Genomic DNA, 23,202 nt, shown 5'->3' on the forward strand with positions numbered 1-23,202 from the left:
TCCTTGTGGGTCCCTTCCAACTCAGCATATTCTGTGATTCTGTGATCTTGTGATGCTGCTTCTGCTCCTGCTTCCCTGGGGGATGCTCCCCTGGGTGGGTGTTTTACCTCTGCCCAGCACCCAGCTGGATGGGACCCATGTCACACAGTGCCAGGACAATGATGGTTATGCCCTCAGTGTGTGTTTTAGAATATAGATTGAATACATTGCCATCAGCCCTCCTGGCTGCTCCATGCTCTCAGGGGGGGAGATTCCTGCATCACCCCTGGGACCACTGGGCCCTGGGGGACCCAGCTCAGCCTCGTGCCACCCTTCCTCATCCAGCTACCTGCTCGATCCTGCTTTTTTCCACTCTGACAGCAGGGACAGACCTTTCCCAGGATGGAGATGACACCATGTCCAGGAAAAACTGCTCCAGGATCAACCTGGGAGATGGAAACATCCCCTTGGAGGACAGTGACCCATCAGCAGTGAGCACCAGCCAGTGAGGGCTGGTAGGAGGGCTGGGGCAGTGAGGACTCCCATCCTCTCCCCAGCATTTCCCCTTGGCCTCAGAGGCTGGGAACATCTTGCTGTGATTATTTTGGGGAGGGTTGTGGGGCAGCTTGTCTCGGCCCATGAAGGGGCAAGGGCAGGAGGGGGGATGGAGCAGCCTCAGCCCCATTTATAACCCTCTTCCTCCTCCTTGTTCAGGGCCAGACCTTGCTCTTGAACTGTCTGGCTTTTCCAGGGGAGACAGCTTTCCCTCAGTCCGCGGCATTAAATAATTAAATGGAGGGAATAATCGTCGGTGAAACCCCCTTGGGTTCGCACTTCCTCGGGCCCTGTGATTGCTGATATTTTTTTGGTTGAAATATGACCTTTTTTATGATCAAAGGGGATCAGAGTTCCAAAGGAAAGTAGAAAAAAAAAAAAAGTTAAAAAAAAAAAAGAAGAGGGCAAGCATTTTCTTTTTTTTTTTTCCCCAATCCTAGCGGTCTGGTAAAGTTTCTTTAGACATGCAAAGATTTACACACCTTTCTGCAGGGTGCCTTAAATTACCCTCCAACTCTTTACACATTTCCATGAGCAGAGCAAGAACAGTAAGTCATTGAGAAATTAACTGGCCTTTCAGTAATATCCCCTGTCGGCCTTTCAGAAGGAGAATGTCTAATGACTTTTTTGAAGTAGAGGTCAGGGTTTGCTTTTTTTAAATAAAACAATCTGTATTAATGCAATTTCCTTTTTAGCTGTAGGATTTGCCCTTTTTTTTTTTTTTCCCCAGCATCATTTTTTTTAACGCCACCATCCACACGAGGCATCAGAAGTGAGACCTGGTTGCTTGAAACCCACACTCCTGGTGTTTCCCAACCCTCTTGTGCAAGCTCTTCTCAATTCTGTTTTTTTTTTTTTTTGGTAAAAATTGTGGTTTAAGTGACTGAGACTGGACCTTGGAGCTGGCAAGGTGACTCTTGGCCTTGCTTAGGGTGAAGTGTGGGTGGTTTGGAGACAAAGCTGAGTAGGGTTTGCTTTACCTGGCACTGAGCACCTGGGTTTTGCTGAGCAGGGTGTGTGCCCTGAGTCTGGCTTTGCTGAGCCAGAGCTGTCGATGGACTAAAGTGGCATCAAACTGGCAGGGCTGTGCTGGGCTCCCTGAGGTGAGGATGTGGACAGGGTCTGACAGGTTTGCAGTTTGCAGCCCCAAAAAACGATATTTATATTTTTTGGTACTCTCACTCTGTGTTCTCCTAGGGGTTTCCTGATATTTGTCTCATGATGTGATAACACCTTGTGCTCCCATGGTGCTCAACATCTGGCTGTGCCAGACCCAGCCCTCCTCCTCACCCCAAAACTGCCATGGTGGCTGAGATGGGACCGTGCAGCATCCTTGGAGCACTGCCTGGGCTGTTGCTGCTTTCTGTGGCACCCAGGTGCTCATTCCTAACATTCCCAAAATCTTGCCCTGTGGATGTTACTGTGCAGAGGAACCCCATGGGCTGAGACTTGCCCACGTCTCCCATGGGTGGGAAGGTTTCTCTAACTATGGAGATGCACCTCTGCTCCACTGTAAGGAGGATGATCCGAGTAAACAGGTAGTAAGGAGGAGAGCTTGGGAGATGGTAGGGCTTGGCAGTGCCCAGCCAGGACCCAGTAACTGGCTCTTAGGGTGGGTGCCAGGGGTTTGGTCCCTTTCTGGGCGCTGCTGGCCCCATCTGCTTAAATTAGAGCCTTTTCCAGCCCTGTGTCCTGCCCAGGATGGGGACCAGAGCATCCCCTCCTGCTCCCAGACCAGGGCATCAGCCAGGCAGGGGCCAGGGCTGTGCAGGGGGGATAGCTGGGGGCACTTGCTGGGGGAGTCCCCCCTGTGCCCAGCCCTGCTCTCCCCAGCAGGAATGGCATTTCTATATCCACTGAGCAACTCCTCTTTCTCCCTCCATCCCTGCCAGACCCCAAAAGCACAGTGTGCCCTGGGCTGGCTCCTCTCCTCCTCCTCTCCCCTCCAGCCCTCACAACTCCCCCCATTCCCTCCTAGAACGCTGTCTCTGCGGTCAGTGGCATTATAAAACACCCCGGCCAGCCCCTTGGTGAAGGTTTTTCTCCCAGCTTTCTTATTCCCTCTGTTTATGCCTCTTTCTTTTGCTCTTTCTCTCCCTCTCTTTCTTTCCCTGCCAGGAATCCCAGTCCCAGATGAACCAATACTCCGTGGCTCTGCTATTTCCCTTTTATTCCAACCCCCCCCCCTCCTTCAACAGCGAGATGGGAAAAGAGTGAACTGAAAAAAAAAAAAAAAAAAAGGCAAGAAAGAAAGAAAGAAAGAAAGAAAAAAATCAAAGCTGCACATATTGGATCCAGATGTGCTTACAGCCCTTTCCAGCAATTTAATTAAATTCCCCCAGACAGCCAGGAGGATTTCTTAATGATCAAATTTCCCTGGCTTTCCTCCTAAAATGCCCCTCTTTCTTCGGCTGGCTGTTGCTCTGTCTCCCTGATGGATAGCCAACTTGCATTCTTCCTAGTCCGCCCCGCCAAGGCCATGGGGAGGAAGGGGGCAGATCCCAGTGCTGTTATTTTATCCGGGCACTCAAACCCGCCAGCGACATCCTGGGTTTTTTTTTTTATCCCCCAAGAAATGTGGGGACGGGGAGTCACCTCCCTGGAGGCTGTGGCTCGTGGAATGGTCATGGCAGGATACTCCAGGGAAGCACTCCTGGGTGCCTGGACTTGCTGTGCTGATGGCAAAAGAAGGGGTTCAGCCCGTGGGTATCTCAGCTTGTCACCTCCCTGGGCTGGTTTTGAGCCAGGTTTTGTCCCACGCTGCACCCCTAAAGCCTCATTTGAAGCACGGGGTTACCAGAGTGGGAGCAAAGCCTCTGTGGGGTTCAGGAGGCCACATCCAGCCTGGCAGGGCTCTTTGGGGCAGCCCAGTGTTCCCTCTCATCCCTCATGGTTGGGGTCAGAGGTGGCAGTGGGGTGTCCCTTCCTTGCTCTACCTGGTGTCAGTAAGGAGATGCTCAGACTGGATAGAAGGTCTCAGCTTCCCAGCCCACCCGACCTGGGCTGGTTTGAAGCCACCTCACACTGGCATAAAACATCCTCCATGTGGAGGGAGAAATTCTCACTCCCCCTTACTTTCCTCACTGCTTTCCTCCCCTCTGGTCCCTGCCCAGGGTCAGATGGGGTTATTCCACCCCTCCTCAGGAAAGCACAGGGATGGAGCCCCCCAAACCCCACCCCTAGGGGCTGCTGGGCTGCAAGAGGGGGTCCACCCCAGCTGCCCAGCGAGGTGCCACTGCACAGCACCAAGTCCTGGTGGCACCAGAGCCAGCAGCCACTCTACAAGGGGCTTGGGACCCCCTGCCCTGCCCTGGCAGTGGGCTTGGGGCCAGGGGGCTGCGGGCACTGGGGTCCCCCACCCTGGCACCCCACTCTGCGTGGGGAAGGGAAGGGTGGGAAACAGAGGGGTGAGCGTGACAGCATGTCAGAAAAACGCCCAACCAGCGCAGCCTCCTCGCCCCCTCTGCCCCGGGGCCACGGCTGCCTGCCGAGATCTGGAAGCGCTCCACCGGCATAAAATAAATACGTAAATAGGAAACCCAAGGCGGCTTCAGTTATTGCCGCTCTCCGGAGCTCCCCGCGCCTGCAGATTCCATCAGAATAATAATAATGATAATAAAAATAATAATAAAAATAATGATGATTATGATAATAACACCAATAAATCCCGGGATAACTCTTCCCCCGGTAGCTCGATCAGCAGGGGAGGGTCCGGGCGCTGTGGGCAGCAGCACCCGAGACCCCTGAGCCCCGCGGAGGCAGCAGCCACTCGGTGCCACCTCCCCGGCACCCCCAGCCCGTCCTGGATGGGTCGTCCAGGGGCAAGGGGGACAGGCGGGGGACAGCCGGAGATGGGGGATACCCTGGGAATGGGGACACCCAGGGTAGGAGGATACACCGGGGGGAGGAGAAGACCCGGGAAAGGGGGAAACCCGGGAAGGGGGGGGACACCCGGGGGCGGGAGACACTCGAGGTGGGGACACCGTGGGGAAGGGGGGACACGATGGGGGGGGACGCACCCAGGAGGGGGACACTCGAGGAAGGGGGACATCCGTGGAGGGGGGGACACCCTGGGGAAGGTACACCTGGCGGGGGGACACGCGGGGGAGGGGACACCTGGGGACGGGGAACACCCAGGGTCGGGAAACTCGGGAAGTGGGGACATACCCGGGGGGGGGGGGGACACCGGGGGAGAGGACTCCTGGTGGGAGGGAGACACGGGGGAAGAGGGTCGGCCGGGAAGGGGGACACCCCGGGGGACAGAGGGGGATCCCGGGGGGATCCCGGGGGTTCCCGGGGGTCCCTTCCCGCCCCCCCCGCCCCGCGCGCGGCCGCGTGCTGCCCCCTGCCGGCCGCGCCACACCCGCCACACGCCCAGACCACGCCCCCCCTCAGCGAGACCACGCCCACACAGGGACTGGTCACGCCTCCGCAGTGAGACCACGCCCTCCAACGAGGCCACGCCCCCAAATGGGTGATTTTTGTCCCCAAGCGCGGCCCCGCCCTCCCCGGGAGGCTCCGCCCCCTCGAGCCCGGCGGGTTCCGGTTCCGGCGGCGCCGGGGCAGGTGAGGGGCGGCGGGTCCGGGGGGGATCCGTGAGGGGAGCGGGGTGCGGGGGCTTCTCCTCCCTCCCCATGGAGCTCGGGGACCGAGGGGCGGCTGAGGCCATCGCGGTGAGTGGTGCAGTGGAGTTCGCGAGCGTTTATTTTTGAAAACGAACTGGGGTTTCTGTATTCGTTTGGTTTTTTTTTTATCCTCGCAGTAGCCTAATCTACCTCCTCAGGGAAAGAAATAATGGGCATTTGTTATATATCTGAAAATATATAATATATAACCACACACAACTTGCTGGGAGTGGTGCATGTCCATCTATCTGTCTATATTTATTTATTTATATGTATTTATATGTATACATCCATATATATATTTATATGTATGTATATATGCTTATTTATTTACGCTTGTGTGGTGATAACAGCCCAAATATTCCGACTGTGAAACATTGTAAAACAAAAACAACAACAACAACGAAAGAGTTTTATTTTTTGATAAATTATTTTAAATCTACTATTTAGCTTAAGTAAAGGGTGATAAGGAAATGGAAATGTGTGTTTTAAAGACCTTTTGCGTAGTGTTCTCCAGGTGGCGTCTTGTTTCTCATCCCAGGGTGGGTCTGGGGGCTCCTGGCTGTGCCTCTCCCCATGTGGGGCAGTGAGATTTGGGGGTCTCTCAGGTTGCACCCCAGTGCACTGGAGGGGTTGGTGGTCCCTGAGGTGGCTCCTGGGTCGCAGCCCCTTCTCCCTCCCAAAAACCAGGCAGGGCTTTGCTGGTTACAGACCCCCCCATGTGCTCTCAGAGCCCCCCAGGTGTGGCACAAAGGGTTTGCCCCAGGCCTGGGCTCTGCTGGGTGTGTTTCCACCCTGCACCCAGATAGCTCCAATGTGCAGCTCTGCATGCAGGAGATAATTTGGATACACCTCTGTGGTGTGTGGGAGGAGATCCCTGCGCTGCTCTTGGCTGCCTTTTATATCAGGAAGGGGGGGAGGAAGGCCGTGTTTTCTTCTGAGTGCCAAACTGCTGAAAAGGCTCGTTTGTTTTAAAGGGAGTGGAAAAGCCCTTTGGAAAGGAGAGCAGTGTGTGGGAAGCCAGCAGTGCCATGCTGGAGTGCCCCAGGAGGGCTGTGCACGGAGCAGAACACGATGCCTTTCCTGCACGGATTCCGCAGGATCATCTTTGAGTACCAGCCCCTGGTAGACGAGCTCCTGGGGCTGCTGGTGATGCCGGACAGGGAAAGGCAGAGCTCCCTGGAGAGGTAACCAGAGGGGGCTGAACACCCCGGGGGGCTCTAGGGGGGGATGGTTGGAGCTCAGAGGTCAGACAGCACTGCTGCTCATCCCATAGCCTCTCCTTTTGCTGCTGTTCTTTGGGAATGTGGGGGTGGAGCAGAGCAAACACAAGGACCATGTGTGCTCCCCTGGAACTGCCTGACCCCTGGCAATAAAACCTAAACTGGGGCTCAGCTGTGGCCCACAACGAGCAGATTAGAGGGTGGGTAGAGGACCAGAGGGGAGGCCAGGGATTTTTGTTATTCCGGTTTTTCTTCTTCCCTGGTGCCCCTTTGGCCCTTGCACACCTGAGCTATGTGCTGTCCACTGAGTAACTGGTGGGTTTTTGTGTGTCTCAAGCCCTGCCTGTCTGGGCAGCGACAGGAGCCAGCTCTCAGCTGTGAGACGAGTCCTGGAGAGGGAGACCCACTCCCCGTTTTATCAGGAAGGTGTGAGCTATGCCCTGCTGAAGGTCACGGAGCTGGGGCTCGTCCCTGCTGCAGAAATCCTCCTGGAATTTGGTGCTGACCTCAGCTTTGAAGGTGAGGCTGTTGGGAAGGGGGCTGGGCCTGGAGGAACCAGCAGTTGACAAGCTGCCCCTAGAGTGTGGGGATAGCTGGGGCAGAAAGAGGGGGAGCTGCCAGCTCAGTCCCCTGCTCCTTGCTGGAATAGTGTGAATGTGTTTTGTGGAGATCCAGCCACAGTGATGAACTGGGGGATACCCACGGGGCCAGTTTGCAGCTTTGGGGGCTTTTGGCAGGATGGAGCCATTGGAGCAGCAGAAGCTGGGGGGGTCTATGACAGCCCGGTTCTCATGGACATTGCTGTGTTCTCAGGGCCCTCCCCAGCTGCCTCTTTCCACTTTTGGCAGGTGCTGGGGCTGTTCTGGGGAAAGCCCCTCACTCTCCCTGACCGTGTTTTTGTCCTCAGATCCCGTCACCTACTACACCCCCCTGCACATCGCGGTGCTGCGCAACCAGCTGGACATGGTGGAGCTCCTGGTGCACCACGGCGCCGACATCAACCGGAGAGACCGGGTACGGGCCCTGCTGCCTGGGCACGGCCCTGCTGAGCCCCCCTGAGCCTTGGCTGCAAGGTCTGCCGTGTGGGCACAGCCCTCCCTGCTCCCCTCCTCCTGGGCCTCACCACACGCTGCTTCCCCTTGGCACATCCCTGTTGTGCCTGTTCTCCGTAGAGCTCTGATGCTGTGGCAGAAGTTCAGGTTGCCTTTGGCTGAGCAAACCTGCCTCTGCTTTGGAGCAGCAGGTGGGAGGAGGCTGGAGGAGACAGACCTCTGCCTATGGATACACTGGAGAAGGTTCACTTTGATTTTTGGGGATGGGTTCAAACACGCTCTTACGCTGGGCATGATGAAGCCCCAGCAGCGACTCTCCAGAGGCACTCGCAGTGTTTAATTGTCGCAGTGTTTAGTTCTTGCAATGTTTAATACTTACTGGTGTTCTCTAACCCTCTGTGCAGATCCATGAGAGCAGTCCCCTGGACCTGGCCAGCGAGGAGCCCGAGCGGTTGCCGTGCCTGCGGCGGCTGCTGCAGCTGGGGGCCGATGTCAACGCTGCTGACAAAAACGGTCTGTGTGCCCCATCCACCTCCCCCTGCTGCTGGCCCCCAGGGTGGGCTGGGTCCCTCTGTCCTGCTGCTGCTTGTGCTCCCTGGGTTTGGAAGTTGGGAGCAGGCTGCAGAACCTCCCCATGCTTGGTGTTTTCTCCTTGCGTGCTGGCCGTGTGAAAAGGGTTTAAACCAGCTCTGCACAGCCTGTGGGAGTTGGGATGGGACTGTGCCTCCATAGCCCTGTGGTGCCCACATGCTCTAAAACTGTGGCATGTGTGCCCTCTGAGGCCACTGTCAGCCCTGCACATGTGGCCTGTGTGCACAGCTGTTCACCATCATGGGGACAGCAGAAGCCTCTGCCAGAAGGAGGAGGGTTGTCACTCCCTGTGTTTGGCTGTCTGGTGGGTGGGGTGGACTGTTTTCCTTCCTGCCTTTTGGGGTGCCACCCTGCTGTCACGTGGCTGAGCGATTGCTCCATTGCAGGGAAGACGGCACTGCTGCACGCCCTGGCCAGCAGTGATGGTGTCCAGATCCACAACACCGAGAGCATCCGGCTCCTGCTGGAAGGAGGTGAGGGCAACCTTCTCCCCTTTCTGCACTGGCTGATCCTTTGTGCAGCGCCAGGCACTGCCCTCCCGACTCCTTTATGTTCCCACTGAAGCAGAGTAAAGCCCAGCAGTGCCAGAGTTGGTGCTGGCCTGGCCTCGTGGTCTGTTACATTTTCTGTCCTTTCCTGCAGGCGCGGACGTCAGGGCCACCACCAAAGATGGTGACACTGTTTTCACCTCCATCATCTTCCTGCTGGGGGAGATGGCGTGCAGCAACACCGAGGAGGCCCAGGTCATCAACCGCTTCTGCTTCCGCGTCACGCAGCTGCTGCTGGCCCACGGTGCCAACCCCAGCGAGTGCCCGGCCCCCGAGTCCCTCACCCACCTCTGCTTCAAGAGCTTCAAATGCCACTTCCCGCTGCTGCGGTTCCTGCTGGAGTCAGGAGCTGCCTACAACTGCTCCCTCCACGGTCCCTCGTGCTGGTCGGGCTTCCACATCGTCTTCGAGTGCCTCTGCTCGCACCTCAGTGTCTCTGAAGATGACAGCTTCTCCACAGACCTCATCCAGAAGGGCCAGACTCTGCTGGAGCTCATGATGGCCAGCTCACAAGCCATCCAGCTGCCCAGCAATTTCGAAGTCAACACCAGCAGCTGTAGGTACCACGGGGAGAAGGTCAGGACTCTGTTCTGCTCTCTGAAGCAGCTGGAGCGCTCGCCACAAGCACTGAAACATCTCTGCAGGGTGTTCATCCGGCAGCGCCTTAAACCATGGCCAGTAGATGTCAAAATCAAGGCTCTACCTCTCCCAGACAGGCTGAAGTGGTACCTCCTCATCGACCACGCTGCTGCCGGGCACGAGGACCTCTGAGCCTGACAGTGCCTCTGTGTCTCCTCCCTCCACTGTCCTGCTGTGCCTGCAGCCTCCACATCTCTGCTCTGGACAGTTTTGCTCACAGCAAAGAGGTGCTGCTGTCCATGTGCCCATGGTTTGGCCAGTGCTGCCCACGGAGCCCCTCTCTGTGGCATTCTGGGCACAATATCACACGTGTGTCTGTGGAGGTCTCGTTGCTCTGGTGCACATCATGGGGGGGGGGTGGGCAGAGCTCTGTGGGTCCTTGGGGTGGAGAGAGCTCCTGGGCACTGGGGAGCCAGATACTGGGGCAGAGGGCTGGTTTTGGGGGAGGTTAAGCAAAAGCCTGGGGGCAGGACCAGTGTGTTGGGTGCTGTGACTGGACAGGCAGCCTGTCCCCTCTCTCCCAGTGCTGCCATGGGTGGGTGACACAGTGCCTTAGGTGTCTGGTGGAGTTGTGCCTCGGGGTGCTGGGAGAAGGAGAGCACTGGCAGCACTGTCCTGGCTTCCTGCCTCCAGTCCTGGTGGTGAAGGCAGGTCCAGCATCTCACCCTGTGGGTGTGGATGCCTTCCTTGCTCAATCTGGGCTTCTGAATCCGGGGATGGGAGTGAGGGGAAGCAGGGCTGGCAGCGGCGGCCAACTGCTGCACACCCTCTGTGTTTCTGCACCCCATCGTGGCACAGAGGACCATTCACCAAGCATGTCTTGGAGGTGCTGGACTCCAGAACAGACAAATGGATGCTTCTTGGCTTTGTGGTGTGTTCCCTGTGCAAAGACAAGGAACAGACAGCTAACTGCTGAGTGCCTTGTGCCTCCCTCCCTGTTCCTTGGTTCTTTTCCTTGCTGACTGCTCCCAGGTCCTCATTCTCCAGTGCCTCCTTCCCAGGAACACAGAATTGCAGCAGGACTCTGGGGTTTTCTTTTCAACCTGCTACTGGAACCTGCAAACTCTGGGGCTGCACCTGGAGGGTTTGAGTCCCAGCCTTGCCACCTGGCTCACTCCCCCTTCTAAGCATCTGCTTCTTTGTGACATGCCAAAGACTGGCTGCAGAGCTGAGCCCCACACAGTTTTGTTTTGGTTTTTTGTTTGTCGTGGGGAAAAGATGCTGAAGAGGATGAAAAGAGGAAAAATCTGTTCTGATTAGGGACAGTTTACAGCAGGTGGATCTGGGATTCACTGGCAGTTTGGCAGCAGAAGGGTTGTCTCCCCCATCACCCTCCTGGCAGCATCTGAGTTTTACCCTCTCCTGCCCCATGGAACTGGAGCTGTGTGTCCTGATGACCTGGTGTTTAAAAAAAACCCAGTAATGTGATCAAATTCTGTCCTGGTGTCTGGAATGGGAACTGAGCAATTAAACGAGGCCTTTTGTAATAATGACAGGGGCTTGTTTCTTCTGCAGGGGAGGTGGGGTGGAGGAGGGGGCTCAGGGGGATGGCTGGAGGGTCGGGGTCTGCACATGGGCTGACCCCCTGGCACATGCTGTGCCAGTGTTGGCTGCACTGGGCTTGGTTTGGTTGGCCTGAGCCAGGTGCCACCTCCCCTTTTGCTGCATGTGTGGGAGACCTGCTTGTGGGTTTAAAGGACAGGCTCCCTCAAAGCCCCAGAACCTGGTGTTACCTCCCCAACCCACCACAGGGAAATCACAGAGATCTCTCCTGTTCCCCTTACCCAGCTTGTTGCTGTGAGCAGCCAGAAGGGGTCAAACACCCAGACACGGAATGCAGCCCAGACTGTCCCAAAGGTGCTCCAAGCACCTGTTCACTACCAGAAACCCTGTGGTCAGCAACCTGCCGCTGCCCACGGATCACCTCTTGCATGGGAGACCCTCTTGCTCCTGTTCAGAGCCCCCCGAGGGTGACACCGAGCCAACATGCACCTGACACAGCCCACGTGCAGAAGTGCAACAGCAGGAAAATGTATTTGGCAAACACCTCTTTTCACAGACAGCAGCAACCTGGAAGACAAAGTCCCGTCCTTGTCACCAGCCCCAGAGAAGGGGGAGTCACGACACGGGAGAGACCCCCTCCCGCTGCCCTCATCTCATGGCGAAGGTGTAGACGTGGTAGATCTCGTCAGGGAAGTTCTCCTGGCGCTCCTCGGCCAGCAGGTGCAGCCCAGCCCGGCGGATGATCTTGCGGACCACGTCCAGGTCCCGGCAGACGCTGCTGTCCACATCGTCCATGATCACCCCCTCCTGAGCCATGTTGTCCTTGATGACCACGATGCCGTTGGGCCGCAGGCCGGCCCGGCACCGCTTCAGGAAGTCAGAGAGGTGGTTGTCGGTGAGGTGTCCTGGAGGGGCAGAGCAGGGGTTAGAAGGCACAGGGTGACTGGGAGGAGGAGGCCGTGAGGCTGCATTTGGGATCCCTCCTGATCCAAGTCGCCAAATACTTGAGCCATTTGCAGGGGGAAGCTTTATCTTGGGGTGTCCACCTTTTGTCCCACAACCCAACCTCATCCAACCCACACCTCTGCCCTGGCCTCCGAGGGCTTCTGGGAAAAGACCCATGGCGGGGAAAAGCACAGTGCCCTCAGTGCCCCTCTGTAGGGCAGGGATAGGGGGCAGATTCACACCCCAAACTCCCACTTGTGCTGTAATGCTTATCCTTCATGCAGACCTCAAGCTGCTCTCTCCCCAGTGCATGAGGCACCTGCCCCTCGGGGGAAGCTGGACAGGACAGGCTGGAAGCAGAGCAACCCTCACCGATGACCCACTGGATCCAGATGACATCGTAGGAGTTGGGCTCGGGGCTGAAGTCCTGGAGGCCGCAGCAGAAGTAGTTGCGCACCCGCCTGCCCTCCTCGCCCAGGTAGCTCTTGGCCTTGGTGAGGAAGTCCTCTGTCACGTCCACCATGTCCACTGTCTTGAAGAGGGGCAGCAGCAGCCGCTTGGTGATCCGGCCGATGCCGGCCCCGCAGTCCAGAGCACGGGTCGTTCCCGTCCGGTTGGGGCCATCCTGGAACAACAACCGTGAGGGGCTGAATCCCACAGAGGAGAAATGGGAAAACCACATGGGACAGGACTAGGGAACCCACTGCAGGGCAAAGCTCTCCCAGCGTGCAGCAACAGAGGACTCTACAGAGCAACTGGGCGGGAAGAGCCCAGCTCCATGCTGGGAGAAGGACAGGGCTTTAGGAGCATGACAGACCATGCCACCTACCCGCAGAAACCTCTGCAGGAACTTCCTGGAGCTGTTGATGTCGATGCTGGAGATGTGGCCGTAGCCCCCCAACATGCCATCCACTGTGGCGGGCACGTCCTTCCAGTACTTCTCTGCCTTGGAGTAGAACTCAAACTCGTTCTCCACCACCTCGCTCGTCATGCTGGCCGAGGGCACGTGCCCACACGGGACTTGCTGCTCTCTTGGGATGGGAAAAACCTGAACCAGGGAGGCAGTGTCAGCCCTGTGAGCACCCAACTTCTATTTATCACCCCCTCCTCGAGACTATTTCAATATCCAAAAACCTTCAGCTTAAAAGCTGAAATCCTGATCTAAAACCTCGTATCTTCTGGAGGCCAACAAGCCTTTCCTGGGCAGAGATGCCTCAGCCAGAACAGGCATCCCAGAGCCTTGCTCAGCAATACACTCAATTATATGACTATTTTTTTTAAGGTTGACCCATCCTTTTTCACCTCTTCTGCCTCTTCTTTCCCTGTCTTAACATTTTACAGATTACATGTTTATCTGTGGCAACAGCCCCATCACTCACCTCCAATTACAGCTGAAGTTGCTAAAAGTTATCCTGAGCACCTACCTGAGGATTGTAAATCTCAGCCGTGACCGTAAGTTAGGTATTTGCAATATAATAAAGTCAAGGTATAATCAGCAATACAAGCTATAAATCCCCCCCAGGCATCTCATAATTCAAACCACTGTGGATTTGATTAACTGCGCCGAGGATTAGAAACTAGATTTAAGGTGGCCAAAGGGTAAATTCAAGGACTTCAAACACCTTTACAAATAAAGAAATATATAGTGTCCGTGGCTTGAATTTGCTGGCAAATATCCCATTAGACACAAAACCTTTTCTATGGCAACTTAGGCAGGTTTGGGGGCCCCACGTGGCCTGGAGCAGCCTGGGGGTGGAGAAGGGGGACATGGCACCTCACCTTACAGGTCACTGGTGGAAATCCAGTTTGGCTCGGTGGTGCCAGAAGCCGGTCTGCGCTGTGATCTAGGAGCAGAGAAGATGGGATTTTAGTCCCAAACCACCCCTTCAGTCCCACCAGTGTGAGCACGGCTGACTGCAGCCCCAAGGAACTGGAGGTAAGAGCCACCCTGACCCCACAGACACGTCCAGGGGAGGCTGGGAGGCAGCAGCTGCTGCTGCCCCGTAGCTCAGAGGCTGAGCCACAGGGGCAGCCAGGGCATGGAGGGTTCTGGCCCCACTTTTGGAAGCGCTGCTGTCTGATGCCATGAGCTGGGACCCACACTCACCCTCCTGACACGTCACCCCCTCCCTGGCTCTGGGTTTGGCTTGGTGAGTCCCTGATTACGTTTTTCAGAGTGGAGAGCACCCAGGACCCAGCAAGACCAGCATGTACCCGGGTCCTGCCACCTTCCACTCCCGCTGCCCCAGGAGCCCTTGGAACGCGGAGGAGCAGGTGGAGGCCGGTCCTCGCTCCACTGCCGTGGGGAGGAGGAGGTCACACGGGGGGTGTGTGTGTGTGAGGGAGGTGAGCTCAGTGTGGGGCCCTTTGCCCGAGCCCTGGGGTCACTCGCAGGCTGGGGGGCTGCAGGGAAAGGGGGTGCGCGGGAGGAAGGGGGGGTGTCCCCAGGCCGAGGGGGGAGGTGTTGGGGGGGTGTTACACCTGCCCTTTGTGGTGCGACGGGCGGTGCCCGGTCCAAGGCCTAACCCGGCCCCCCCACGGCCCCCCATCGCTGCGGGCCCCCCCTCCGCGCTCCAGGCCCCGCGGGCCGCCCGGTGCAGCCCTATCGGCCGGGGGGGGCCCAGGTGCGGCCCGGGCAGCTCCGCCGGCCCCCCCCAGCCCCGGCCCGGGGTGTCCCGGGGTGTCCCCGGTCCCGCGGGTCCCTCGGGCCCCGACCCCCGGCCCGCCCCCCCCGTTACCTCCGGCGGTGTCCGCGCGCTGCCCCCCCCCGGCACGGGCGGCCGCGCGGACCAACCGGGCGCGGGCGTAGCGGTGATGTCACAGTGACGTCACCAGAGGCGGGCCCTGCCCCGCACTCTTCCGCTGCTGCCCGCGAGGGGGCGCTACAGGGACGGGGGGGGTCGGATCGGGACGGACCGGGACGGACCGGGATGGACCGGGATGGACCGGGATGGACTGAGACAGGCAGGGGTGGACTGGGACAAGGAAGGATGGACTCGGACCAACTGCGACAGACTGGGGCGGTCTGGGACAGATTGGAACAGAACGGGACAGGCAGGGACGGACTGGGACAGGCAGAGGTGGACTGGGATGGACTGGAGTGGACTGGGATAGGCAGAGGTGGACTGGGATGGACTGGAGTGGACTGGGACAGGCAGAGGCGGACTAGGACAGGCAGAGGCGGACTCTGACCAACTGGGACAGACTGGGACGGACCGGGGGGGGGGAGTGTCAGACTGGAACGGACTGGGACAGGTAGGGGCAGACTGGAACAGACTGGGACGAACTGGGACGGGCATGGGTAGACTGGGGCGGACTGGCACAGGCTGAGGCGGCCCGAGGGGAGCGGGCGGGCACCACTCGGCTCTTGCGGGGCAGCCGGGCGCGGGATGCCGGCGGGGTGTCGGGGCCCGGGGCTACCGGGGAGGGCGGCGGGTCCCGGGTCACCAGGACAAGCAGCCGTGGGGTGTCGTGGCCGGGCTGCCCGCCTGTCCCCGGCCGTACCCCTGCTCTTGTGCCCGGCCCTGTCCCTGTCCCGCCGTTGTCCTTGTCCCGCTCCGAGTCCCGTCCCGTCCCCTCCCGCCGTGTCTCGCCGGGGCCGCGAGGGGGCGCTGTTGTCCCGCCGTTGCTCCGCCGCCGCCGCGGGAACTTCGCTGGGTCCGGGTGGGGAGCGGGACCCGCTCGTACCGACACCGAGAGACCCCGGCACCGAGAGACCCCGGCACCGAGACACCCCCGGTACTGACACCCCCCGGTACTGACACCCCCCGGTACTGACACCGGCACCGAGAGACCCCTGGCTCCGAGAGACACCCTGTACCGAGAGACCTCCGGTACCGAGAGACCCCCGGCACTGCCACCCCCTGTACTGACACTGCCACCGAGAGACCCCAGGTACTGACATCGGCACCAAGTGACCCAAAGTACTGACTGACCCCGGCACTGACACCCCGCGGCACCGACTGACTCCTGGCACCGACAGACACCCTCCCAGCACCGATACCCCCAGTACAGACGCTCCGGTACTGAAACCCCCAGCACTGACAGACCCTCGGCACCATCAGACACCCTTCCAGCACTGACACCCCCAGTACCGATGCTCCTGGCACCAACACCCCACCTGCCCCACTTGTACCCTGGCACTGACACTGGCACTTCACTTACCCCTTCACCTGCCTGCGCCCACCCTGTGCCTGGCAGGGGCACTGCTCCTGGGTGATGTCCCCAACTCTCCTCTACCCTCTGTGCCTGGTCCTGCCGAGCCAACATGGGCAGCTGAGGCCTGATGGGTTCATCACAGCTGTGGCCCCCTCCCCATTGCAGCTGAGATCATTCCCTTTTGGGGTCTCATCCCACCCCATTCATACCCCCACCCCAGCAGGATGGGGTTGATGGGACCTGGGGTGCCCAAGGCCTCCGGAAGAGGATTGCTATGGGGACAGTGACAGTGACAAAACTGGGTTGGCTACAGTTGTGTCCATGGGGGAAAGAGGCTGGTGTGGATTCTCTGATGTTTAATATGGGGTGAATCCTTCCCTTGCCTTCCTCAAACGTCACCTTGCACAAGATCTGTTGGAACAAAATCTGCTTGAAATCATCCAAAGCTGTCAGAAGGCAGCAACAATGGAGGTAAAGCTGCACAGGCACAGGGGGAGCAGGGCCCATTCTCAGCACCCACCCACCCCCCAAAATGTCCTAATGGCCCAAGCAAGCACTCGCTGTCCCCAGAACAGAGCTGCTCACCCCACGACCATCCAGAAATCCATGGCACAACCAGGATGTGTTTGTGCCACATCAGGGACAGAGCTCCTTGCCATCCTTCCATGGGGCATATGCAGAAAGCAGAGGGAGACCCCACCTTTGGGGAAGCAGCTGTAACTCTGGGACAGCTTTTGGGCCTCCATATCCCCTGAGTCCCTCTGAAAGGACCTGATTGTGCTGGGGACAGCAGTGACCTGAGCCAGAGCAGAACTGGGGGCACAGCAAGAGCATCTCTACGCACAGAAAGCGCTTTGCTTTTCAGATTTTAAAGAACCATGGCTCTTTGTCATCAGGGAGGGGACACTGAACACAGGGCAGCAGTATCTCACTGCTCACAGGCAGGAGGGGTGTTTGGGAGGTGCATGGGGGAGTGAGTGTCCCCATGCTCAAGCACCTGAATGACCAAAACCCACCAGTTTCCCCTCACTGAAGCCACCAGCAGCCATTGCATTGCTCTGGTTGTCATCTGTGTTTCAAGCAGGCCATGGGCACCTGCATCACATCCATGGGTGCCTGCAGAATTTGTTCCCTCTGCTTCCCCAAAAAAGGCATTTCTATATTTTTTTTCACTGTGCTGTACTGGGGCTCCTGAAGACCATTTCCATGAAATCCAAGCCACCTCCTCCATCCTTTACCACCACTGAAGCCCTTGATGGTGGCAGGAAGGGAATGATGCTCCTACCCCCCTGGGGCAGGGTCTCCACTTTGGCCCCTCAGATTACAATGAAACCTGCAGTGGTGACCTTAACCCAGGGGCCAATCTCATTTGCAAATGTTCCCTTTGATTTTATGTTGTTGTTATTATTATTATTATTGTTGTTATTATTATTAATTTTATTAAGGCAACAGAGTTTGGCTGAAAATTAAGAGGGAAACAAAATCAGTTGAGCATCCCTTGGCTCACCATGTTGCTAAGCCCAGCTGATGATGAGGATCCCAGCACTGAGGACTCCCTGTTGAGTCCCACTCTCTGCCGGAGACGGGTCCAGCCTTGGGACCAGTTTGTGCAAAGCCAAATCTGCAAAAAACGTGGCATCTCCAGCCACAACAGAGAGCCGCCCCTGCCCTCCTCAGCTCAGCTGCCTCCCCGTGGTCACTGCTGCCGGGAAATGCTTTTCCTCTGACGGGTTTCAATCTTGTCACTCAGCAATTCCTTGTGTGACGAGACAGAAAACACCCCCCAGACCCCTCTCTCCAGCCCATTTGTTTTCCTGCACACCCCCCTCCTGCTCCCGCTCCCTCGCCGCCTTTCCACGGTAATCACGGTGCTGCGATCGCTCTTTAGGAATATTTTTTTTTTCCTTTTCCCCAGGTGCTTAATCACCCTTATTACCCTTTTCTGATTAATTAATTCTAATTAATTTTGCACTATCATTTTTGAGAAGAGGTGACCAGGACGGCACATGTTGTTGCAGGTGATTTGCAAGGCAGGTCCTGCGGTGCCGGCACGGCCCTTCCCTCAGTGGTTAACCCAGGTCTGGGCGGGCACCTGCTGCCCCGTTTGCTGCCATTAGTGGCAATTAATTGAGCACTGAAACCTCCAAGGCCCTGGGAAGAGCCCTGAGGTACCTTCCTGGGAACCACACGGGCTGCTCCCACGTGCTCTGCTCTGCTGTGGCACTGGGATTTGACCCCGGACAAACTTGTCCCTGTGTCCACATTTGCCCAGCTCCTTCAGCTACCTCGCTGTGCCATGACCAAGCCTTGGGAAGTCAGAATAAATTAGGTCAGGGCTTTTCCTCGCTCTGCTGAGAGCTGCCAAGGCACTCAGAGGGGTGACAGAGATGTGGGTCCTTCTGTGCTAGCCATGATCCATCACCTCTTGTCTTCCAGCACCGGTGCCAGCCCTTTTCCAGGTTCCAGCACGAGGCTTCACCTGTGTTGCCCTGGGGCCTTTGGAACCAAAAGGTGACATGGCTTGGGTGATCCTGCCCTTAAAACAAACACGGATGTCCTGGGGACAGAGGTCGTTGTCCCTTTGCTGTTTGTCCCAAAAGCAACCCACATCCCAAGATGCGAGGAGAGGGGACATGGGCTGGGACATGGGCTCGTGCCTTTGTCAGGGCTTCCCATGTCCCTGCCGCCAGCCACTGGTCATTGTCCCCAACCAATCTGGAGCTGGTTGGGCACTTCTGCTGGCCAGGTGGCCACTCTGGCTTGGGGCTGGGACATCCATCCCACCTTGTTCCCTCTGTCACTGGCTCTCACAAGGGGTCTGGAGCATCATCACCAACACTGCTGAACTCCCCCAGCAGCCCAAAATATAAAATATATATTTATTATATATAGTGTAATAGAGTTAATAGACTGTATGCTATCTACTAGCTAGTAGATAATATATTATATATATATATATATATAAATAAATAGTATGCAATGTGTGTATAATGTGAATATAACTGTGTATATGTGTGTATATATACACATATATAGTGTAAATGGACCATTTATGCCTATATATATTTATTATATACAGCATGCCATATACACCATACAGATATACACATATATTTACATACCAGACAGATAGATATAGGTATATGCATACATATATATATACACGTATAGAAAACATATTTTTTATATTTATGTATGGTTTACATGTTGTGGTGAGGAGAAAGAGGGAGAGAGAGGGCATACTTAAGTGTGTGTAGAGCACAGTGAAGCTGCCCTGGCTCCGTGGCCACTGCAGGACAGTGAGGAGGAAGAGGAGGGAAACAGGAAGAAAGGCACAGCAAGAGGAGAAGGAGGGAGAATACCAACCACTCTGAGTTACAAACGCTCCCCTCTTTGATTAATTGTACTTTCTGTTTGATAAATGTTACTCACGAGTATAAAATATGCAAAGCACTTAGCAAGTTCACACTGTTTAAAGAACTCAACTAACTAAATTAAAATTCGATGATACGAGCGGAGCCGCTGAAGAGCAGCGTGGCAGCACCGTTTGGGGAGCCAGCCCTGCACCACGGCACATCCTGCCCGCACATCCCTCCCCAGAGAGCCCAGCCCAGCCCAGGAGAAGGAGGGTGGGGTTGGCAAGGCCATAGGTGGGGGTTTCTTGTGTGGCACTGGGTCCCTGCGAGGGGTTGAGAGGGACCAAACCAGAGCATCCTCACCCCACAGCTGGGCTGTGCAGGCAGGGGTGACCCTGGCACAGGGTTACCTGCTGACTTGGTTGAGGGAGGGCTAAATAATTTACTTTAATTTCCAAGCTCTCATCATTGTAGATGGCAGCATCCAAAGACCCAGTGGCCCCAGCCTATCACCCAAATCACCAGACCGGGGATTTTCTGGCACTGCTGAGCCCCAGTGCAGCACTCCAGTGTCCCACCCTTGAACCACCACACCACCCATCACACCCAGGTTAGTGACACCTCCCTGCACACTCACAGCGCTGTATCCTTCCAGCCCTTTGGAGAAAACCAACTCAACCCTTTCTGGCTTTCCTGAAATGGCAGCTGAGGAGCCTTGGTGAAGAGGAGACCCCCTGGCGTGGGAAGGATGTGGAACCCAGTCCCCCCATGGGAAGCCTGTCAGCTCCCACCTCTGCCCCAGCACTCTGGGGAGGACAAGGTGTGCACTGGGAGGACGAGGTGTGCACTGAGAAAATGCAGTGGGAGGATGCAGTGTGTGCACTGACCAGTTTCCCTGGCTCCCAGTGTGTGGCACGTGCCTGACTCGCACTGGCCACACTCCTCAGCCTCCCGCTCTCTGCCATTCCCATCATCCCAGGTGAGCAGGGCTTTGCTGGAGGCGGCAGAGCTTTGAGAGCAGCAGCAGCAGCTGTGTCAGGCAGGTAGCAGCTCCCTCCTGTCTGCAGTTGAGAGGAGAAAGAAGGAAGAAAACCTGGCCTGGATCTGGCCTGACTGAGTTCCTGCCTCTCTGGAAAGATTCAAGAGCCCCACTGGAAATGTTTAAGCCCCAGTGTGACCCACTGGGTCTGATAGAACCCCAAGCTGTTCTCTCCCTTACTCACAGCACAGGGGCCACAGCCCACTGGAAACCCTCACATCCTAAAAATCCCACTGACGGAGCATCAAGTTCATAATTTCTGTGATGCCAACAAACCCAGACAGAGTGTTGGTGGTGATGGGCAAAAACTCTTTGTGTCTTACTGCCAAGGAATAGTGCTTCAGCTCCTCATTCTCCAGAGCCTCCTCCCAGCCCTCCAACCAAGCTGAGCTCTCAGGGTTAAGAAACCGCAGGCAAGGGATGGGCAGGACAGAGGGACTTGACCAGGGAAAAAAGGCTTTTTCTCCAAAGATCCAAGTCTTCACTACATAGATGAATCCTTCTGCAAGACATGATCCCACATCCACTACGGGCAGAGACTAAAATGATGCACACTTTGCAAAACTTCCTGGGAGATGTTGTCAGGGAGGGATGAGCCGGTGTGGCACCACAAGGCGCTGCTGCGGAGCCAGCCCCGAGCCCAGCCCCAAGCCCAGCCCCGAGCCCCCGGCACGGCCCCGGAGCCCCCGGCACATCCCATTGCGGCACAGCCCATGCCGGGCTCGGTGGGAACAAGCCGGCTCAGCTTATCCTTGCAGTTTGAGCGATGATTTAGCCCCTGTGAACCCACCCGGCTGTAAATCCTGGCACAGACAAGCCCCAAACATTCATTTCAGGCAACGCAGTTTGTGTCATCTCGGCATTAGCATTTGCACTTTTATTAATTAATACTTGTTAAACCAAGACTAAAAATAAAGCACTCGGCTCCCCACCTCAGCTAACGCCTCTTTGCCCTCGCCCGGCAGCACGGCTGGGCTGTGGCACCCGCTGCTCCCTTCTCCAGAGCCAGAACAGAGGGAATTAAAGCACTGTGTTGAAGCAGGAGTCCTGCTAAAGCAAAAATCACCCCCTTCTGCACCACCTTGGTGGGACAAACTGGCCTTTCCAGCCACGGCTACAGGTGTGCACAGAGTGAGGATCACCCTCACTCCTGCCTGGGATGAGCCAGGGGTGACAGGGTCAGCAGCACACAGCATTTAACCTTTTTTTTTTTTTTTTTTCCCCATTCTAGCTTTGAGTTTGTTTTTCTTTTGCTGCTCTTTTTCCTCCTGGGCTGGGCCATCTTAGTTGCACTTCCCATTTGGAGCTGATTTCATTTCCCAGGTGGGATATTCTGGGAGGGCTCATGTCCAGGAAGGAAATAGGTCATCGTGGTGGGCACAGGTGGGCTCAGTGCCTGCACACAGACAGGTGCTGCCACCGCTGCCTTCAACTACATCTGATGGGCAGCAGTTGCTGCAAAAGTCCCTTTTCCCTGCCTGGGACCGCTGCTGCCCAACAACATCCCTTTGGATGCAAAGCCAGTGGGTGCATGTGTGTTGAGGCAGCAGCAGAGGAGAAAAGGGTCTGAAACAGGGTTCAAAAAAGCTTTTGGGGAACCCCAGAGGTGAAACCTGGCTGGGTTTGGGCACAAGCAGTGGTGCTCCCCACCACGCTCCAGCCAACCATTAAACCCACCATGCTCCATGTTTCCTCTGTTCCCAATTTCCTGAGCTCTTGGGTCCCCTTCAGACCTCAGCTGAGCAAAGAAAGGAAATTCTCAGAGCAGGCTCCTTCCCATACCGTTTTCATACATTGCACAGGGATCTATAGCACACAGACCTGTAGAGCCCACAGAGCTGAGGAGTGTGGCTGGCACGGTGCTGGCGGGATGAGGCTGTGCCAGCTGCAGCTCCCTGGTGCTGGGGAAGGCAGCCTGGTCTGCAATATTTAATAACATTAATGATAATAACAAGCAATAATAGCAATAACAACAGCAATAATTTCTTAGTTAACACTTATCAATGAAAAACAAGCCAGCAAATTTACATAACTCCGGGAAAGCCCCAGGTCACCAATCCATGTGTCTTAAACCACCAAATCTTGCAAGACTTGGCCATGCCCTTGCTTTGGGTGCTCTTCCCTGAGCCCCTTGGCTTTAACTTAAAGAAGCCCAGACTCCAGCTGGAGTTCAGGATCCCACCCTCCTTTGCTGTGCTGGGGCAGCCTGGTGAGGATTCAGGGGGCAGAGGGATCTCCCAGCCCGGGCTGTGGGAAGGAGAAGCTGATGCCCAGGTCCCCTCTGAGCCTGGTCGGGTACCGGTGCCGGCAGCACCAGTGGTGCTTGGGGATGCAGCACAGCTCACACACATTGGGAGTGAATGTTAATGGTGCCAAGCTCCTGGGAGAAATGATCAAATTCTTTGAATAAAGCAGGGAGGAGAGGAAGGGGAGGGGGAGGAAGGGAAAATAACTCCACATACTAATTCTGCTGATTAAAATTAAAATTGGGCATCGCTGATCCAACCCCGGAACAAGCTGCTTTGGAGCCACAGCACAGTCCCAGCCCAGCCACAGCCACCCCACAGGGTCTGGTCTGCCTGAGTCTCTCTTCTGCCTGTCCCCCCAGAGCTCTCTGATGTGTTAAGCCAGTGGCTCCCTGCATGGTCTTGGGGCAGGATCAGGCCCCAGTACCGGGGAGGGATGGGCCAACCCAGCTGTGAGATCCAGGAGGGTTTATCTTCATCGCTGGTGCCTTCACCTCACCCAGTTTTACCTGCCCACAGGGCAACTCGGAGCACCCAGAGTTGTGAGGTTTGTTTCCGTACCAAAGATTAAAAAATGAAATGTTGAGGGCTTTTAATTAATTTTTTATCAACTTCCTGTGTTTTGAGCCTTTAAAGACTTGTTTTTCCCCACTGTGCTCTGTGGTAAGGCAGAAGGTCCTCCTGGCCTGAAAGGAAGGCAGAGACTGAGCAGCGATCACAGGACTCCAGGACCTGCTGCTTTA

At 56.5% G+C, this 23,202-nt stretch overlaps 2 protein-coding genes across 5 annotated transcripts; one reads left to right on the forward strand and one right to left on the reverse strand.

The window, feature by feature from the left end:
• Window positions 1-5,067: 5,067 nt before the first annotated feature.
• Window positions 5,068-10,705, forward strand: ASB6 (ankyrin repeat and SOCS box containing 6). 2 transcript variants are annotated; one of them, XM_032708224.1, is made up of 7 exons: window positions 5,068-5,100; window positions 6,137-6,346; window positions 6,720-6,901; window positions 7,290-7,396; window positions 7,839-7,947; window positions 8,412-8,498; window positions 8,668-10,705. In XM_032708224.1, exons 2-7 carry the CDS (start codon window positions 6,234-6,236, stop codon window positions 9,342-9,344), a joined length of 1,275 nt encoding a protein of 424 aa, XP_032564115.1. In that variant the 5' UTR covers window positions 5,068-5,100; window positions 6,137-6,233; the 3' UTR covers window positions 9,345-10,705. The 2 variants fall into 2 exon arrangements, with proteins under 2 accessions (XP_032564115.1, XP_032564114.1); XM_032708223.1 differs by lacking the exon at window positions 5,068-5,100 and adding an exon at window positions 5,101-5,207.
• Window positions 10,706-11,219: 514 nt separating this feature from the next.
• NTMT1 (N-terminal Xaa-Pro-Lys N-methyltransferase 1) lies at window positions 11,220-14,493 on the reverse strand. Of its 3 annotated transcripts, none has more exons than XM_032708227.1 (5): window positions 14,399-14,493; window positions 13,440-13,504; window positions 12,490-12,708; window positions 12,033-12,285; window positions 11,220-11,620 (listed from the first exon to the last, which is right to left on the reverse strand). In XM_032708227.1, the coding sequence occupies exons 3-5, from the start codon at window positions 12,649-12,651 to the stop codon at window positions 11,364-11,366; spliced, it is 672 nt and encodes a 223-aa protein (XP_032564118.1). In that variant the 5' UTR covers window positions 12,652-12,708; window positions 13,440-13,504; window positions 14,399-14,493; the 3' UTR covers window positions 11,220-11,363. The 3 variants fall into 3 exon arrangements, with proteins under 3 accessions (XP_032564118.1, XP_032564119.1, XP_032564117.1); XM_032708228.1 differs by having other exon boundaries at window positions 12,490-12,687; window positions 13,435-13,504; window positions 14,399-14,462; XM_032708226.1 differs by lacking the exon at window positions 14,399-14,493 and adding an exon at window positions 14,146-14,164.
• Between the last annotated feature and the right edge of the window lie 8,709 nt (window positions 14,494-23,202).

This window comes from Chiroxiphia lanceolata, chromosome 21 (assembly GCF_009829145.1).
Source record: "Chiroxiphia lanceolata isolate bChiLan1 chromosome 21, bChiLan1.pri, whole genome shotgun sequence".
In the NCBI taxonomy this organism is placed as follows: Eukaryota; Metazoa; Chordata; class Aves; order Passeriformes; family Pipridae; genus Chiroxiphia; species Chiroxiphia lanceolata.

What these genes read in the sequence shown, in the direction of transcription:
- ASB6 (XM_032708224.1), top strand. Translation starts at nt 6,234, where the DNA reads ATGCCTTTCCTGCACGGATTCCGCAGGATCATCTTTGAGTACCAGCCC. An exon ending in TGCTGACCTCAGCTTTGAAG is followed by an intron (nt 6,902 to 7,289) that starts GTGAGGCTGTTG and finishes TTTTGTCCTCAG; the next exon opens with ATCCCGTCACCTACTACACC. An exon ending in ACATCAACCGGAGAGACCGG is followed by an intron (nt 7,397 to 7,838) that starts GTACGGGCCCTG and finishes CCCTCTGTGCAG; the next exon opens with ATCCATGAGAGCAGTCCCCT.
- NTMT1 (XM_032708227.1), bottom strand. Translation starts at nt 12,651, where the DNA reads ATGACGAGCGAGGTGGTGGAGAACGAGTTTGAGTTCTACTCCAAGGCA. An exon ending in TCCTGCAGAGGTTTCTGCGG is followed by an intron (nt 12,286 to 12,489) that starts GTAGGTGGCATG and finishes TTGTTGTTCCAG; the next exon opens with GATGGCCCCAACCGGACGGG. An exon ending in CTGGATCCAGTGGGTCATCG is followed by an intron (nt 11,621 to 12,032) that starts GTGAGGGTTGCT and finishes CTGCCCCTCCAG; the next exon opens with GACACCTCACCGACAACCAC.